At 39.5% G+C, this 19,220-nt stretch overlaps 1 protein-coding gene across 2 annotated transcripts; it reads left to right on the top strand.

Annotated features, from left to right (window-relative positions):
- The first annotated feature begins 12,795 nt into the window (after positions 1 to 12,795).
- On the top strand, positions 12,796 to 17,488 carry RPL34 (ribosomal protein L34). Of its 2 annotated transcripts, none has more exons than XM_007452141.1 (5): positions 12,796 to 12,824; positions 14,851 to 14,924; positions 15,006 to 15,105; positions 15,418 to 15,521; positions 17,380 to 17,488. In XM_007452141.1, the coding sequence occupies exons 2-5, from the start codon at positions 14,860 to 14,862 to the stop codon at positions 17,462 to 17,464; spliced, it is 354 nt and encodes a 117-aa protein (XP_007452203.1). In that variant the 5' UTR covers positions 12,796 to 12,824; positions 14,851 to 14,859; the 3' UTR covers positions 17,465 to 17,488. The 2 variants fall into 2 exon arrangements, with proteins under 2 accessions (XP_007452203.1, XP_007452204.1); XM_007452142.1 differs by lacking the exon at positions 12,796 to 12,824 and adding an exon at positions 12,905 to 12,937.
- The last annotated feature ends 1,732 nt before the right edge of the window (positions 17,489 to 19,220 follow it).

The following is a 19,220-nucleotide window of genomic DNA, read 5'->3' as shown; positions in this document are numbered from 1 at the left end:
AGAAACCTAAATGTAAGACCAGGCACTATAAGACTCTTTGAGGAAAGCATAGGAAGAACACTGTTTGACATAAATCACAGCAAGATATTTTTGATCCGTCTCCTAGAGTAATGGAAATAAAAACAAAAATAAACAAATGGGACCTAATGAAACTTCAAAGCTTTTGCACAGCAAAGGAAACTATAAACAAGACCAAAAGACAATCCTCAGAATGGGAGAAAATATTTGCAAATGAATCAGTGGACAAAGAATTAATCTCCAAAATATATAAACAGGTCACACAGCTCAATATTACAAAAACAAACAACCCAATCCAAAACTGGGCAGAAGACCTAAATAGACATTTCTCCAAAGAAGACATACAGATGGCCCAGAAGCACATGAAAAGCTGCTCAACATCACCGTTAGAGAAATGCAGATCAAAACTACAATAAGGTATCACCTCACACCAGTTAGAATGGGTATCATCAGAAAATCTACAAACAACAAATGTTGGAGAGGGTGTGGAGGAAAGGGAACCCTCTTGCACTGTTGGTGGGAATATAAATTGATACAGCCACTATGGAGAACAGTATGGAGGTTCCTTAAAAAACCAAAAATAGAATTACCGTATGACCCAGCAATCCCCCTACTGGGCATATACCCAGAGGAAACCATAATTCAAAAAGACACATGCACCCCAATGTTCATTGCAGCACTATTTACAATAGCCAGGTCTCAGAAGCAAACTAAATGCCCATCAACAGTTGAATGAATAAAGATGTGGTACATATATACAATGGAATATTACTCAGCCATAAAAAGGAACAAAATTGGGTCATTTGTAGAGACGTGGATGGATCTAGAGACTGTCATACAGAGTGAAGTCAGAAAGAGAAAAACAAAAATTGTATATTAATGCATATATGTGGAACCTAGAAAAGTGGTATAGATGAACCGGTTTGCAGGGCAGAAATTGAGACACAGATGTAGAGAACAAACGTATGGACACCAAGGTGGGGAAAGCAGCGGTTGGGGGGGGGGTGGGCTGAACTGGGCGAATGGGATTGACATGTATACACTGATGTGTATAAAATTGATGACTAATAAGGACCTGCTGTGTAAAATAAATCAATAAAATAAATTAAAAAACCTTTTTTAAATCTCAATAATTTTCTTTTTGGAATTCATGTTAAAATGCTAATATTTTGGGTAAATTGGGTAAAATATATTATTAAAACTAATTTCAGTTTTTTATTTTCTAATTTGATTACTAGAATATTTTAAGTAATTTATGGGGTTCGCATTATATTTTTAGTGGACAACATTTATCTAGATATTAATCCTTTGTTAGTTTTCAATGTTGCAACTATTCTCTCTATCCGTTAACTTTGTTTTTCATATCCTTCACTGAACAAAAAACCTTAATTCTGATGCAGTTAAATCATCAATTTTTCATTCATGATTTGTGCTTTCATGGTTTAATAAACTTCACAAAGATATTTTCTTTTTCATCTACTGGCTCTGTATTTTTACCTTTCTCACTTAGGGTTTTAATCCATTTAGAGTTCATCTTTGTATAGTGTTAAGTCAGAAGTTCAGCTTTTCTCCTGGTGAAGAGCCAGTTTTCTTAATATCATATACCACAACAAGGCATCCTTGTCCATTTTTTATGGTACATTTATATCAAATTCCCATAAACACAGATTTATTTCTGAACTCTCCATTCTGTTCCATTGGTCTGTCTCTAACCCAGAACCATACTGTAATATTTCTTAGTAACTAATAATTTGAATCACTCCTCATTCCTATGCTGATATCGGTTATAAATATCCGACCAAATTAGTTTCTGTATTCTCCCTTTGCTTTCTCTAGTCAGCTATAGGTTTTGACCATTTAAATATTATTAATACATACCGCCATTGGAAATCCCTTTGACTGCCTTTTCTTTTTCTTTTTTTTTAACATCTTTATTAGCGTATAATTGCTTTACAATGGTGTATTAGTTTCTGCTTTATAACAAAGTGTGACTGCCTTTTCTTTAAGGAGGTTGTTCTCAGTGAGTGTTTTAGAACTGGTAATGAGTAAAAATCTGCCTATCCATTCTAGACAGAGTTATCTGGTCTCATGAGCTGGACACATTGGATAATACTTGAACAACATAACCCAGAACCCAGTAAAATAACCCTCCCAGTATAAGACTTGTATAGGGGCTGGATCAATATGAATGAATGGATATTTAGGAATATCCATCAGACTTCACTATTTCAAGTGGTGCAGCTCCCAGCTATTTGAAACTGTGGTTCCAAAGGTCAGTGAAAACAATCTATGACCAATGAGTGAATTCAAAAATTATTTCATTCACTGATAGACCATTCTGAGGCATGGAGCAGCTAGGGCTCATAATTCCTTATAAAGAATCTTTCATATGCTGGACATTGGAGTTTCAAATATAAATGAAATGCATTTTATTTATACATTTATATCTTGCTTCTTTCCCCCAGAGAGAACTTAAAGAAAATAAAGTTAATAACAACCATCCCTTTAAGGAGTTCACCGTCTAGCAAGGAAAACATGTCAAAACTATTACCTTAATACAGAGTAGAAGTATTAAAATACACATATATCACTAACAAAGTAAAGGATATTTAATACATAAGGGGAAGAGATTACAGTATCACATTTGATTGGAAGATTAAAGAAATAGTGGGGGCTTCCCTGGTGGCGCAGTGGTTGAGAGTCCGCCTGCCGATTCAGGGGACGCGGGTTCGTGCCCCGGTCCGGGAAGATCCCACATGCCGCGGAGCGGCTGGGCCCGTGAGCCATGGCCACTGAGCCTGCGCGTCCGGAGCCTGTGCTCCGCAACGGGAAAGATAGTGCACTATTCTATATGAAAAGTGACTAAAGAAACCCAGCAACCAAATACGAGTGAACAACTTTATTCAATCTTGTTTTGTAAAAACGATATAAAAGACATACTTGAAACAATTGGATTAATTCAGTACGGAATTACTATTAATTTTCTGAGGCATAATAATGGAATTGTGTTATACAGGAGTATATCTTTATTCTTAGGAGTTGCATGGTGAGTGTTTAGCAGGGAATTTCATGATGTCAAACTTACTCTGAAAAAATATAACGCAAATACAGCAAAATGTTAACAGTTATTGACTCCAAGCAGAGGAGGTGTTTCATTTTATAGTTCTTTCAACTTTGATGTATGTGGAATTTTTTTCGTAATAAAACGTAGAATAACTTGATTCTCTCCTTTGGGTGATATTAATGTTAAAAAAAATTAAAAAAAGAGTAGGCATTAAGCAAGCAGAGAAGGGGAGCAGGGAGGATGCCATCCTAGGCGTATGGGAAAGCTTGCGCGAAGGGACAAAGGTAATATGCTTGTGTATTAAGAGACTAAGGACTTGTCCCTGAGAATGTATAAAATTCAGATCTGAATCACCATGTGGATGATGAGCAAACCTCTACTGAACACCTACTACTGTAACTGTCTTTCACGTCACTTAGAGTTCTTTGGCTGCCAGTGATAAAAATCAGTTGAAGTAAAAGCTGAACAGCCAGGACTTAAGAAGAGCTAGAATGAACACAGCTCTGGGATATAGGATCAATAACCAGTCTTCCCAAGGAGAATGGACCGGCTCTAATCCTCTTCCCTTTTTGCGTTTCTCTACTTATGAGCCGATCCTTAGGAGGGAGAGTAAGATCTAGACCCAAGCAAGTCCTCTTAACACGGGCACTAAGGGATCAGTCTCTTACTGGGTGGCATTCTTGCTCACCTAAATTCAATTCTATTGAATTCTATCTTCTATTTTCTGGGCAACCCTTGAAGCCTTCTCTTTTTGCTTGTTAGCCAGAGTTGGCTTTTGCCACCAAAGAACCACAATACAAGTTTGTCTCTTTTTTATTCGTAGTTAGACTCCTGAACATTTCCCCATCATACACTCCGTGACACAATTTCTTGTGGTTTATTTTTGTCTGAATCTTTATGGTAGATATGAAATTAGGAGGTTTAAGTTAAAATATTTTCCCCTCTACATTTGGGAAGGTATAGGGGTTAAGGATGGAAAGTACTGCCTAGGGAAAAATAAGTACATTAATGGCAATAATGTAAGATTGAAGATATCACATGGCAAGAAAGAGGTAAAACTAAAATATGAGAGAAGCATCTGAAGGCGAGTGCATGTCTTGTTGAGTGAGAGAAGGTTAGAATAGCCAACACTGGGGATATGATATTTGAAATACAACTTGAGGCACTGGTAGAATTCTCAAAGGCATTTCAGGAAGAAGAAATAGCATAAACAAAAGCATGGAGCTGGGGAATGTAGGATATGCCCAGGTGGCAGGTTGTGATCATATTAGGAAGAACTTGAATGCCCGGCTAAGGAATCTGCATTTAATTGTAGGTACAGGAAATCACTTCAGGTGTCTGAATGAGAGAGTTACATGGTTAAAAGCAATGTTTTTAAAGAAAATGAGTTTGTCAGAGTTTTGTAGGACCTTGCTGCTCAAAGTCTGGTCAAGGACCAGCAGCATGATTTCCCCTGGGAACCTACACAGAATCTCAGCCTCCCTTCCCAGAGCCAGCGAATCTAAAACCTGTAGAGTAGCAAGAAACCCTCAAGTGATCTACTCGCACGTTAAACTTTGAGAAGCACTGATGTCAAATACAGTGGAAGAGGGCCTCCCTGGTGGCGCGGTGGTTGGGAGTCCGCCGGCCGATGCAGGGGATGTGGGTTCATGCCCCGGTCCAGGAGGATCCCACATGCCGCGGAGCGGCTGGGCCCGTGGATAGAAAGCCCAGAGATAAACCCATGCACATATGGTCACCTTATCTTTGATAAAGGAGGCAAGAATATACAGTGGAGGGCTTCCCTGGTGGCGCAGTTGTTAAGAGTCCACCTGCCGATGCAGGGGACACCACTTCGTGCCCTGGTCTGGGAAGATCCCACATGCCACGGAGTGGCTAGGCCCGTGAGCTATGGATGCTGAGCCTGCGTGTCCAGAGCCTGTGCTATGCAACAGGCCACAACAGTGAGAGGCCCACATAACAAAAAAAAAAAAAAAAAAATACAGTGGAAGAGGAACAGTTGACTTGAGACCAGTTGGAAGACTAGGCCAGAGAGAGATGAACAAAGGTGAGAGCAGCAGACACACCAAGACTAATGAGATTGGCCAAAAAAGGGAGAAAGCATGATGGCACAGAGCTTTTAGGCTGCTTCACTCATTTTCCTAATAGATTAATCCCCTTACCTTATTCGTTAAAGTCACTGTTACCTTTTAATACATTTTTCTTCTATTTGTTCTTTCTATTCATTAGCAAGCACTGCTTCTTTCTAATTGTTTCATAGGCCATAAAACAAATGAGAAATTTTCTTGAGCCTAGTTTTTAAGGGATGCAGGTTGCAACTACTGCTGTGCCACATGCTGGAATAAAAAAAAAAAAATCGCATAAAGAGATTAGAAAGGAGAAATAAGAAGAGTGAAAATATCTCCTTTTGTATTTCAGGGTTTTCTTCCCTTCTGTGTTTAATATGAATCAAACAGGTGTGCATTCAAAGCGTACAAGTGTGTCTTCATCAGCTTTTAATCATCAGCTTCAAGAAAATTCAGATCTCTCCGAAAGAGGGAAAAATAAACAGCTGAGCAGTGTGACTCATTTACACTTCAAATATACTTTGAATTGGTTTTTCCTCAATTAATCAAATAGCTGGTGTATCCCTAAAGTAGTATAAAGTGACACGCTGTGTGAAATCAATTTTTCTTTCCAAAATCATTAAATCCAGTAGCCTGTGACTACATCCCTGCTAATCCTGGTACCAATCCTTTCATCCTCCATTAACTTTGGCACGCCTAACAGGCTGTCAAGAATAATTTCCCAGGACGTAAATAATTCAGAAATTAAAAATTAATAAATAATAACAGAGAACTACTGGGAGATAGGCTGGGACAATTAGTGCTTTCTGCACTCTGTTTCTTCACAGCAGGGGGGGCAGCCACATTCGTTACTTGAATCTTTCCTTCAATTCTGAGGTCTGATTTACAGCTCTTCATTACTGGATCCAGTCAGACACAATTACCTCCATCACTATCTCAGTTCCTAACTTCAAAGAAACGAACGTTTTCTTGTCTGCTTTTTTTCTCCTTGCAGCAGGCTCAGCTTGACATCCCTGGAATTTCTTCCACGCAGACTAATTAATAAGTCTTCGACTTATCGTATTCACTTCTCTTCTTTGATGTGCTACCTTAGTCAATCATCCCATTTAATTAGAATTTCAGTGATAACTTTACTTATCTTGTGGCGAGATGTAAATTAAAATAATAGGATTTTAATTCTCTTTTTTATGGGGTTATGACATTTTGGAACAAGTTTCAACACAAACATGATATTGTGTATTCTCTATGCAGGGGTAGAGGAGCATTCTGCAAAACTATTTTCCTCTTGCTACAAAATAGTATTGCTGTTAAGCAAGCAATAATGGAAATGCACTGGATTTTTCTATAGCATTGTTTCATCAGGTCCTTCCCAGAGAAAAAAATTACCTTGATTTGCATAAATAATTGGAACAAGGTACAGGTCATGTTGCCAGTAAAGGCACTGGCTATGTTTTGAAGAAAAAAGTATCTCCAGAAAGTCAAGGCTTTGATATACCAACCCTGTTAACTCTTTTTGCCCTTGCCTGTCAATCCATGCTAATTTCCATTTTAGTACATTCTCTTCTAGTTTCTTTCGACGTCTTCCCTAATATACCACAAGGAAATAAAAAGGTTCTCCCAAGAACACAACAGACATTAGCAAGGCACAAGATATAACACTGATGTGCAAAGTTGGTTAATAAGGGAATGCAGAAAGCAGCATTTCATTCTAGAAAACAATACTAAGACCAATATTTATTAAGCTTCCACTGTGTACCAGCCTCAGTCTCATGCGTTACATCTGTTAATTCTTCCAGCATACCCATAACAAAGGATTATTATTCCCATATTACAGATGAGACAGTGTCAGTGAGGTTAACCTGGCCTTCCTAAGGTCACAAAGGTAGCATATGAGGATGAAGAAATACAGAAGGCATAAGAAGAATAACGTTTAAGTTTCTGAGCATAGCATTTAAAGCCCTCCATGATCTGACTTCACACTGCCTGCCAAACTCACTTTCTTTCTATTCTATGACATAAACTCATCCAAAATACATCTCCAGGCATTAACCCAGTGCCAGATTCTAGCATTATACCTTATTAATACATCATCAATGGTTACCTTAATGCTTATAGACATTGGCTGAAATTCAATCATTGTAGCTATAAATAGTAATCTCAATCATCATAAATATATTATTTTAAAATAGCGAGTACAAACAGAAAAGCACATATATATATGCAAGTTTTAGAATAAGAAAATAATCTTTTCTCACATTTTCTTGTACTGTTTTTTCCCAGGAGTGAAATGATTAGCTTTTTTGTTTGTGGCTAAAAAAAAAAAGTTACTAACAATAGGAACATCAATGGGAATTAGTCTATCCTTGATCTCTCAATCTTTCCCCTCCACTACGCTCAATAACAATGCCCAGTAAGACAACAAACAGAGGTTACGGTGACCAATAGAAATTTATTTCATTAGTTAGATCTGAAACCACTGCATTAATGCCATTTTGAAGCTAACCTTTCAGGGATTTAATACAGTTGTTCTTTAACAATAGAACTTGGTTCATTTACTGCTTAAGACATGATTATTTAAATTAAAGTTAATTGGTTTCCTTACTCTCCTTTAGGGCTTTAGGCTTAGAACATTTCTATTAGAAAAGTCTAATTTGTCTCAAGTTCTTATTTCTAAATTTTAGAGTGGTTAAAATGTTCTCATATTTTATCTCTTTGTAGCAAAAATTATGTCTAAATTACAGCTCAAACTGGCAAAGCAATTAAAGATGCAGGTGACGCAATGAACAAAAGGGCTCAATCGTAGTTCAGAAGACTTGGAGCTACAGTGTAAGTTGAGCAGTCGTCTCTGCCAGGGCCTCTCACAGGCTGAGAAAAGCTTGAGGCTACTTTTCCTGAGGTTCCCAAGTATCAATTTAAAAACGAAGTCATGCCAAAGCAAGATTACCAAAACCATCACATATTTGAAGTGTTTACATTGGACCAATTAATGTTTTAATACACAAAATGTGGTGTAACAGAATTAGGCTATTCATAAATAATCACAGTACCAATAAAATGCATAAATTCATGGAGCACTATAGGCTGTGACACCCAGTAATGGGACAAAGTACAAAAGTTCTAAAATGAAAGTCTTTCAATCCCTTTCCTGAATCTCAATGACTGTAAAATATAACCTCATCTCGAAAAAAATGTTAAATTCTTAACTTCAAGCTCTCTGGAACAGGAGGCTCGAGTTCAAATGCTCCCTCTTACCATTCCTTGATAAGCTCCAATCTCATACATTCACTCAAAATTTATTTTGAGTGCTTACTACATGCCAGGCACCACTCTAGGCATTAAAAATATATCAGTTCAAAAATAATTCTTTTTAAAAGGACGAAACTCCCTACCTCATGGAGCATATTTCTAATGGAGACAGATAACATATAATAAACACAATAGATAAATATATAGTATGTAGAAAATAAATGCAGGAAAAAAGACAGAACAGGGTTCAGGGGATCTATAAGTGCCAACGAACGATTGAAATGTACGATTTATCAATATATAGGATAGTTAGGATAGGCCTCGCCAAAAAGTGACCTTAAGCAAACAAGTGAAGGAAGTAAGAGTAAGCCATGCAGACATCTGGGGGAAGAGCATTCCAGGCAGAGGAATGGCCAGTGAAACAGAAACACCATGGTGCCTTTGTGCAAACTAGAAAAGGTGTTGCTTCCCCCATTGATCTGAGGAGAAAATTTTAATTAGCATCTTAAAGGATACTGAGAAGAAAATTAACAAATTCAACACCCCTTCCTGACGTGGCAAAAAAATTAAATAGATTAAGAAATAATAATCAATGGCTATCTCCTTAACACAGCTTAGCAGAGAAACACTGGATGCTTTCCTGCTAAAGTCAGGAATACGCAAAAAAAGTCCATTATCTACACTACTATTAAATGTTGTGTTTGAAGTATCAGCCAATAGAATTGGACAAGAGGTATAAGAATTAGAAAGGAAGAGGTAATATACCTGGATAATATACCTGGACACCCCTCCAAAATAAATTAAAAAATTAAATACCAATAACAAGTAAGGTAGTAGAATATAAATTAATAAACAAAAATTCATAGACTTCCATAAAAAGAAAACAGTTAGATGGACTAATGGAAAAGAGAATGCCATTTATATTAGCAGCAAAACAGATAAAATACCTAGAAATAGACTTAATTAAAAGAATGCAGAAAAACTATATCAATAAAGCTTTAAAAATAGAGATGAATAAATAGAAAGACATTCCATGTTCTTGGATAGGATGACTCAACATCATAAAGAGGTCAATTCTCCCCAAGTTAACAGATAAATTCAATGTAATAAAAATGTCAACAAGTTTTTGTCTGGAGCTAAACAAGTTGATTCTAAAATGTGTGTGTGAGTAGATATGCAAGGCCTAAAATTGTTTTAATTTTTCATATAAAATACCCTGAAGTCAATAAAAAGCAATCAGCCACATGAGATGACAAGACAACAAAAACCAAGAGAAATATCACACAATAGAAAGCCATGCTTGGGGGATTCAGAGGATGGAGTCATCAGTCACAAAACATTAAAATAATTCTGCTAAATATACTCAGGTACTCAAGGAAAGAAAAATCAAGGTTAAAAATTTCGCATAGAATGAGAAATATAAAAAGAGAAATAAATGGAAAGCTTAGAACTGAAATTAAAAGCCCACTGGAGTTATACTGAAAAGAGAATTAATGAACTGGAAGACAGGTGAAAACAAAACAGAACAAAGCATGGAAAAACAAAAGGATAGTAAATATTAAAGAGTGTAGGAAACTGTGGTATCTTTAAAATATAATCCTAAAATCATTGACACTCTATCCACCAAGAGGTGAGGATATATGTCCACTGCCTTTGAATCTGGGGGGGCTCGTAACAGCTTTGACCAATAGAATATGGTGGAAATAATGCTATGTAACTTCCAAGGCTAGATCATAAGAGTCCATGCAGCTTCTGCCGGTTCTCTTAGACTGCTTGCTTTCTAGATGCTCCCTCTCAAGGTACGCCCTCTCAGCTGCCATGTGTGAGAAGTCCAAGCCCCATGGAGAGGCCATGTAGAAGTGCTCTGATTGACAGTCTCAGGCTGAGATTGGCCTTTGAGGTATCCCAACCCAGGAATTAACTTAAAAAGTGTTCAGATGATTCCAGCCTCCAGCTGTTCAACTCACCCCCAGTTGAAGCACCCCCAGTTATCCCGTAGCAAGGACAAACCACTCCCACTACGCCATGAAGAAATTCCTGACCCATGTAATCCATAAGCATAATAAAATGGTGTTACTTTATACCACTAAGTGGTTTGTTACAACAGCAACTGATAACCAGAAGAGGGGCCTAGAAATACAGCGATAAGAATACAGTATATAACTGGATATATTTAGTAAGTGTACCCCAAATTAACAAAGAGCTAAAAGGAGAAAGATTAATAAAAACAAGTGAGGTTCTTTGAAATGTTTACTAAGATTGCCACATCTCTGGCAAGTCTGATCAAGAAAAAATTCAAACACAGATTGAAAGAGAAGAAAAGTCATGTTATAGAACTGGGTTATGTAGAACAAGGGAAAACTGTGACAGTGAGACTATTATTTTTATCTACTGGGGTGGAGGTGGGCACAGAAAGGTAGGTAAAGTACACTAAGTACACGACAGTGTGCTAAGGGCTCCCATCTTCTGTTATACTCAACTGCCCAGCAAAGTCTCTCCAGAAATAGTGAGAATATATTCCAAGTAAATGCATTCTTTTGTTCATTCATTCAAAAACCACATTTGGCTCTCAATCCCAGCCTCCATCTCAATACCTGGTACAGAGACAAAAGGAATTCTAGGGGACAGAAAGTAAAGAACCGGGAAGGAGAGAAGGAACTATGTCAAGGTCAGGGGAGAAGCAGCTATGTGAGAGTCAGCAAGGGGAGGGATATAACCAGAGCCTTCCATCTGGTGTGGTGACAAAGATGGCAGTGATGTGAGGCAAGACGGAATTAAAGGCCTCACAGTCTGAGGCAGATCTCTGTGTGGACAGGGCATTTGCCCTCAGTCACTTGCCTGCTTTCTCACCTCTAAAATTGGACTGGAAAACCTGAAAGGGAACTTGAGTGGACACTGGGATACTCTACTCAAATCCTCTCTTCTGGGCCAAGGATAGTAGCTGGGTCACTGGACATTGCTCTCAGCTTCAGGAAACCGCGTCACCCTTGGTCAGGGAGCAGCCAGACCAAAGACTGGCTGATGTGGGTTGCAAAGGCCCAGCTTCCTTGCCAGTTTGGGACAACTATGAAGAGCCATCCCAATTCCAGAGCTCCCCGTTGGAACAGCTGAGGCCTCAGTTGTAACAACACTGTGGGTCTCCTGATCCTACCTTCCTCACTCCCTTACAGGTGTATTTTTTAAGAGCACTCCCCACTACACCAGCATATAACTCTCTCAGGATGTTTCCAGGGAGCTTAATCTAAGATTAAAAATGTAAAGACCGTTTTTAGCGGTCTTCCTTAGAGCCCAGGGAAAGTGTTTACTTTTTTGGATGTCATGAACCGCTTTGACCATATAATGAAAACTAAGGACCCTCTTCTTAGAAAAATACACAGAAGCACTTAATGTAAACTTTCACATGCTATTTTAGAGAGGTCTTTTTTTTTCTTCCTCATCTTTAAGGCCCTGTTAAAGCTTTACCACCTATGTGAAGCCTCAAGAAACTCTTTGTACATAATCATAAGATTAACCACCATTTATTGACCACTCACTCTCTACAAGAGGGGTCCGCAACCGGCCGTGGACCGGTACCGGTCAGCGGCCTGCTAGGAACCGGGCACATAGCAGGAGGTGAAGAGCGGGCAAGCAAGCAAAGCTTCATCTGCGGCTCCCCAACACTCGCATTACCGCCTGAACCATCCCCCATATCCCCTCCCAACTCCCCCCCCCAAAAAAAACTGTTTTCCACGAAACCGGTCCCTGGTGCCAAAAGGGTTGGGGACCCCACTGCTCTACAAGACACCATGCTGAATGCTTTAACTTCACGATGCTTTTGATCACGACGTAACTCTGCAAGGTTACTAATAGCTTCCTGTTCGAGATGTAAGGACTCACCCAACATAACATGCTAATAATTAGCAGATATTGGATTAAAATCCTAATGTGTAAAATTTGTGCTCTGAATGAAGGACAAGAAGAAAAAAGGGCCGGTTAAGGACAGTAACTCCTCAAAGGTCACCTAGTGATAAGTGTCAGCATTGGGCTTTAAACTCAGGCTAAACCCCAAAGGTGGCGCTCTTTAAGTCAAATAGGTCTTAGCGCCCTTGAGAACGGAAAAAGCCTGGTTTTATCCCACCTCCCCCCTTCGTAGGTCCTTTGTCATTTGGATTTGTTTCTACAGCGATTCCCGAAAGACCTTCGGGTGCCGCTGTTGCGGAAGGCTGGGAGCATCCCAACCCACAGAGGGGCGGCACGTCGCTAGACGTACAACGCGGCTGTGCTATGAATCCCCGCCCACCGAGGGGAGCTGCGTGGCTTCCGTACAACATGGCTGCGTTCTCGCCGCCACGCCTCCTCCTATGACGTACTTCCTATCATGCGCAGTCATATTTGACCCCCTTGAACTCGTGGGTGCTTTCTTCTTCCTCTTCCGGGGACGGTACCTAGAGGTATGGTTGCTCTTTCCTTGTCTTTATTGCTACTGCCTTTACAATCGGCCGCCATCCGGGGAGTTGCAGGAGACGGGGGTCTCTCAGGCACAGTCTTTTGAGCTGGCGTGAGGGTAAGGGCTTAGGAGGAAGGTTGGTAGTGAGCAGTTCCCCGGACTTCAGCTGCAGACACCTCTCGATCCCGACCTCCGCTCCGCAGCAGTGAGTGGCAGGAGCTCACCACCCCTGGCTTTGCTGCCTTTGCAGTCCGGCGTTCGGAGACGAATGAGTTGTGTGTTCCGGCTGGTGGAGATTGCGAAGTCGCCGGACGTTCTCATATCTTAGGCCATGTTTTAACCCCGCGCCTGTAGCTGTTCTCCAGGCTCTCTGGGAGGGTCGACGACCGGCATGTTCAGGTCATTTCATAATGTGTTCTAAAACCAATAGCAAGTAAGATAAAATTTTTTAATAGGGAGTTTTCTGTCTTGGTTTTGGAGAGGCAAACGGCTGATTGGGTCACTCGCACCGGCCTTTCGTGTGGGTTTTGGTGTCTGACAGTTCCAGTGTAATGATAGTGAGGAGCTTGCAACACCAGATGCAGGCTGTTGCCTTTTAAGTAACATGATGTGACGAAATGGTTACAAAATTTGGGGAAAATTAGGTTGATTCAAGTCTTGCCTATGTTTTATGGTATTTTGGGTAGTTCACTGAAGAAAGAAGAAAAACCAAAAAAAGAAGTAGTACCAAAATTAGTATTAAATGGCACCTAACTTGTCCCGGATGCTGCTTTGGGGGCAAAACACTGAACCCTGGGCAGCCACTAGGTTGGGGCAGAATGCCTGCTGTCGTTTAATCGTAATGACAGTTGTGTGAAATAGTCAAAAACTTTTACAGATAAGCAAGCTGGCCTATGGAGCTTTAGTCTCAGTAAATGGTATAGCTAAGGATTCAACTTACACATAGGTGTGCTCGTGTGCTCTTCCTTTAAAACTAGCGTTTCTCAAACTTGCCTGTTGGTAGCACTTTTCTGGATACTACTACAAACAGAATCAGACTCTTTGAGAGAAAAGCCTGGTAATCAAAAGTTTAACCAAGTGCCACGTTTGATTACCGTCAGGAAAACAAACATCGCCCCTTAGCATTCTTCCCAATCACCCTTAAATATAAGTATAGCTGTCCCTCAGTATCCTGGGAGATTGTTGCAGGAACCCCGAGAATACCAAAATCGCTGATGCTCAAGTCACTTGTGTAAAATCCTCCCATATACTTTAAATCATCTCTAGATTTCTTATAACACGTAATACAATGTAAATGACTATGTAAATAGTTGTGGGCACGCAGCAATTTCGAGTTTTGCTTTTTGGAACTTTGTGAAGTTTTTTTTCCCTGAGTATTTTTGATCCGCGGTTCGTTGAATCTGCGGATGCAGAACCTGTGGGTACAAAGGGTCAGCAGTAGTTTGTTTGTTTATTTTGGTATACAGATGTGTTTATTTTAGGGGAATGTAATCGCCACTGCACAGTAGAACCTCAGGGAAAAGAGGATCTCAAGTTCCCCTTTGTTTTGCAGGGTCGGGGAGAAATGGTCAGTAATCTTAAATAACCATCATATTCAGAATGGATCAATCTGCACTGGGTCCAGCCCTAGGTCCCAAAGACCAAGAGGATGCTAAGGGGCTTCCGGTGGGGGCATAAGGGATCAATGTTCCCTGTTCCTTCACCTGCTTAAATCACTGGCTTTGGCTCCCCTCCTCCAGGAAGCCCCCTGATTAAGCCAACCCAGGCACCTAAAGCATCTTCTTTCTCCTTCCACGTCTGAGCTCTGGGCTGAGAGATTCTACTCTTTGTGGTTTGATTCAGTCTCCCCGGTTCATCCTCATGTAAATCATCAGCTATAGTTTTAAAACATGGAATCCTTTTCATAAGATACCTTAAGATAAGGATATTATATGTAAGAATGTACATGGGTAATGTGTAAACTCTGTGATGCTGTTTTGTTTTAAGGTTTGAATTTTTCTACAATGCAGTTCTATTTCATCTCGATTTAGGCATTCAGGATGGTTCAGCGTTTGACATACCGTCGTAGGCTCTCCTACAATACAGCCTCTAACAAAACCAGGCTGTAAGTATTTACAAAATTAATATACGTATTGTCATTTATTCTGCAAAATGTTGAGCTATTGTCTATTCTCTCACTTTCTAGGTCCCGAACCCCTGGTAATAGAATTGTTTACCTTTATACCAAGAAAGTTGGGAAAGCACCAAAATCCGCATGTGGCGTGTGCCCAGGCCGACTTCGAGGAGTAAGTGAGCCTTTTGCCGTGAATAACATAAGAAGGGTTGAGCATTAATTCCTTTGGTGAGTCAGTGAAGGAGAGGTCGCCACTAGGGGGGTTGAGAATTACTAAGCCTTCATGATCCATATCTGTGAAGAACGTAGACTTTCTTTTAAAACCTATATGGCAAATACAGTGAAATGCCTTTCAGGTAGATCAGTGTACCATTTCCCTTTGTAACCTAGATTAATGTTTATAATTAATACTCATCAGAAATCTAGGACAATTTCTGTTTCTGTTAAAGCATCACAAAATAATCTCAGCGTTTTCTTTATGCAGGTTCGTGCTGTGAGACCTAAAGTTCTTATGAGGTTGTCTAAAACGAAAAAACATGTTAGCCGGGCCTACGGTGGTTCCATGTGTGCTAAATGTGTCCGTGACAGGTAAATAACTATGAAATCACATGGGCTATCTTAAGTGTGTCTGTGTCTGTTGCACTGCATGCTAATCATTATTAGAAGACTGGTGAAAAAATAACAAAAGTTGCATATTGGATCAGTAGAATCCTTGACTAGGGATAATCGATGCTGAACAAACTAATAAATGATATTAGCTCCTATTCAGTTATGATGTTGGGACATCTTTATGCTAGATGTAGAAATTAAAAGGTTGGGTGGGGCAGGCAGGTAAGAAAGTCTCAGGTTGATGGAGAGTGCAAGGTCCTAAAAGTGTAGGAACAAAATCGCCATACGTAGTTCTAGTGTGGCTGGAGCAGAATGTTTTGGGAGATGATAGACAGGAAAGGTAGAAACATCACAGGTAATGAAGGGCCTCATAGGTCAGATTTTTTGGCTTGATTCTTTAAAATGTGGTAATTGATGGGGTTTGAGCAGGACAAACCTTTGGTGTGCCAGAGACTAAATGTGCAGCGGGATGGATAGTGAAGTCATTCTTTCAACAAAGGATGAGTGCTTGGAACAGTTTCTTTACTTTGTCAAGGCTGAGGACATGGCACCTACATGAAGACCGAAGGCTGGATTGGGGGTGAATGGGGTTATTGGGAGATGACTGGGTCTTGTGGATGTGCAAAAGGATTGGTAGTGGCATAGGTAGGAATAGAAGCAGAGGGGTTTATGGTGATAATATTTGCTCAGCATTTTAATGATAAGCTCTGCCAAAAGTCCATCTGGGAGGTATTTTTTATTTATTTATTTTTTGGTGGAGAAACCAAGGCTTGTTGCTTAAAGTTACATAGCTGGCAAGAGGATTCGTTCCAGGTTTTATTGAGGCTCTTGCTCTTAATTAACCCTACTGGCTACATTAAGTTTTCTCCAGAGACCTAAGTAGAAAGATTTGAGAGGTGATTGGTCTTTATAAGAGAAGAAGTTGGTTTGGAGGAGTGGTTTGCCTTCAGTTTATTCAGCTTTTGTTCTATAAAGTGCTCTGGCTAAGTCTCTACACCAAATCTGACATCAAACTTTGCAAGTTCATTCTACCTTTCAGGAGTTAATTTGTAAGGGGAGGTTAGGCATGTTACATTAATACAAGTACAAGCTAAATATAACTTCCATGAAATATAGGAGAACTTAACTGTGGTTGAAGTTTGGAGGAGAAATGACTTTAAAGTAGCCAAGAATCTGGGAGTGGTATTCGAGGTGGAACCTGAGTGACGGGTAAATTTTAGACAAGAGGTCTAGCGGGCATTGCAGGCAGGGAATGAACATAGTTTGATCTGGCACATTGAGGGTGTAAAAGGAATGAGAAATGAGATTGGAAAGGTAATGTTGGAGATGAATAAGTCATGAGTTGCAAGCTGGAGGAGTTTGGCTTTTTACCTGTCTTTGGTTCCTCGACTTTGCTAAACATAACCACATGAGCACATTTGTTAAAAAAAAAATTCTCAGGCCCTAGCTTCTGGAGATTTGGGTGTAGATCTATAGGGTAGCCTAAAGAATAGCATTTGCTGTGACACTGAGGGAGTCTATGTAGTCTTTGCTCTGGGTAAGAGTGACATCAGCTCTGTTTCTGTAATGTGGTTATGTCCAGGACATTTGAAGGAGTCAGAAATCCCAGGCTTTTGAGGGTAGATTATTAGATAACCAGGGGTACCAGAAGGACACCTTAAACTGAAAGGGTCTGTCCGTAGAATTTTTTCAGCTCTTAAGTTTTAAATCTGTACTTGTGTAGGTTTCATTTACTTTTCTGGGTATCTTACCTGATTGCTTTACTCGGTTCTTTTATGACACTTTTCTTGTGTTAAATTGATTTTTTAAAAACTGTATTTAACATTTTCTTTTCTAGGATCAAGCGCGCTTTCCTCATTGAGGAGCAGAAAATCGTTGTGAAAGTGTTGAAAGCACAAGCACAGAGTCAGAAAGCTAAATGAAAAAATAAAGCTTCTTTGAGTAATTAAAAAATCAAAAAGCCTTGTTCTGTTATTTCTATTGTGGTTTGTTAGTGTACGCATTTGGTTACTGTAGTAACTAGAGGGCCCCCCCAACACAGACACACAATTTTTAGTTGATTACTTTCTCTAAAAGTAATTGGGGGTCAGTGATGGCTAAAATTTTTTGATGGTAGCTCTAGACAACGTTAAAATATGGACCGTAATATATTTTCTCTTAGGAACTATGATATGTGTTCCTGTTAACTCTTAATAATGCAAAAGTATCTAAAGATTTTAATAATAGCTCCTTCTTACAGTGCTTAGACTGTATCAAGCAGCCCTCCCAAGTGTTCCACATAAGGTCTTCTGAATTGTCTTCCAGGATGATTTCTTCAGGCCATGTCAAGCTTATTTCCCATCTCAAGGGAAAGTAGAGAACAGGTGCTGTTTTCACAAGCCAAGAGTCTAGAAGCTGAAAGAGTATCTGAATTCTGTAAAATTCGATCCTCCTCCATTTAGGTATTTACTGTTGCTGGCACGATGACACTTAAATGTCATATGCAGAGGAGTGTTTCCTTGATTAGAATAAAAGTACCCTTTTCTTCCGAAGGAAGAAGGCAGAAATCTTTCTGGCCTCTTAAAACCTTCATTGAACCACAGCCAGCTAACTTGTTCTTGGTAGACAAAATTTTTAATTAACATTTTTGCAGAAGAGGAAAGGCAGCATAACTAAGTGGCTGGGTGGCACTTGAACTCAGGGCACTTAAAAATTTATTAATGGTGGTACTTAATGGCATCTCCATAGCACTTAACATCTTAATCTAGTCCTCCCGATAACCTGTTTCTGTTTTACAAGTGAGGGCATTGAGGTGCTCAGGTTGTATGTTACCCAGAGCCGTTTGTTTTGGTAGGATTTTTGCAAGTGGTGTATTTAGTGATTTGAGACTGAATGACTGGGCACGCCCAATAAACACTTTGGCGCAAGAAATGATAGCTGAAGCCCTTTATTGTCAAAGTTCAGTCTCAAGACATCCATCAGGCTTCCCTGAACACCTGCAAATCCCAAGAATTGTTAAGCAACCAGGATAATACAATTATCTTATGTGATATTTAATCACTTAAAATTTTTAATGGGGATGCAATTGAAAAGCATTGGATTCGGAGGTAGATTAAACATTTCTCTGTGACCTAGTTTGATGTATACTGCATGGACGTGTTTTGTGACCCTGTAGTATTGTGTTTGATATAAGGACTTAAAAGTTAGTACTTCTAAAATAACACTCAAAACCAATATGCTTTATTTAAATTAAATTACTTGATTGGCTTGTAACCTAAATCTACATTTTGAAAGTCTTGAGTTGAATATTTTGATAACAGCTGTGGAGGGGAAAGCCTCCACTTGCCAGCCCAGCATGAGCTCTTGCCTGTCAGGACTCTTCTCTCCCTACTACGTGAAGTTCCGTGGAACAACTTGACTGAACACAGATGAACTGAGGACTATCAAGTTTCTGGAAAATAAGTGGGTTAACTTAGAAATTTGAGAAAGCTAAAGCATTAAAGTTTCGTACTTCTAAAAGGATTCTTCACAATGTTAGATGGTTTAACCTTTTCTAAATTTGAAATGTCACTTGTCTTAAAAAAACTACAGACAATTTGGAAAGTAGGGGAAAATCGGATGAAATCACCTTCAGTTTCAGTATGCAGACAATCATTTTTAGCAGTTTGATGTCTTTCCTCCCATTTTGTTTTCTAGGCA

Source organism: Lipotes vexillifer, unplaced genomic scaffold (genome assembly GCF_000442215.2).
Source record: "Lipotes vexillifer unplaced genomic scaffold, Lipotes_vexillifer_v1.1 scaffold22, whole genome shotgun sequence".
NCBI classification, from domain to species: Eukaryota; Metazoa; Chordata; class Mammalia; order Artiodactyla; family Lipotidae; genus Lipotes; species Lipotes vexillifer.
The sequence above is the reverse complement of the archived record's forward strand: the minus strand, read 5'-3'. Positions and strand labels throughout refer to the sequence as shown.

Bases quoted from the DNA above. Each gene is read 5' to 3' on its own strand.
- RPL34 (XM_007452141.1), top strand. From the start codon at position 14,860: ATGGTTCAGCGTTTGACATACCGTCGTAGGCTCTCCTACAATACAGCC. The intron at 15,106-15,417 runs GTAAGTGAGCCT...TTCTTTATGCAG, and splicing joins GCCCAGGCCGACTTCGAGGA to GTTCGTGCTGTGAGACCTAA. The intron at 15,522-17,379 runs GTAAATAACTAT...TTTCTTTTCTAG, and splicing joins GCTAAATGTGTCCGTGACAG to GATCAAGCGCGCTTTCCTCA.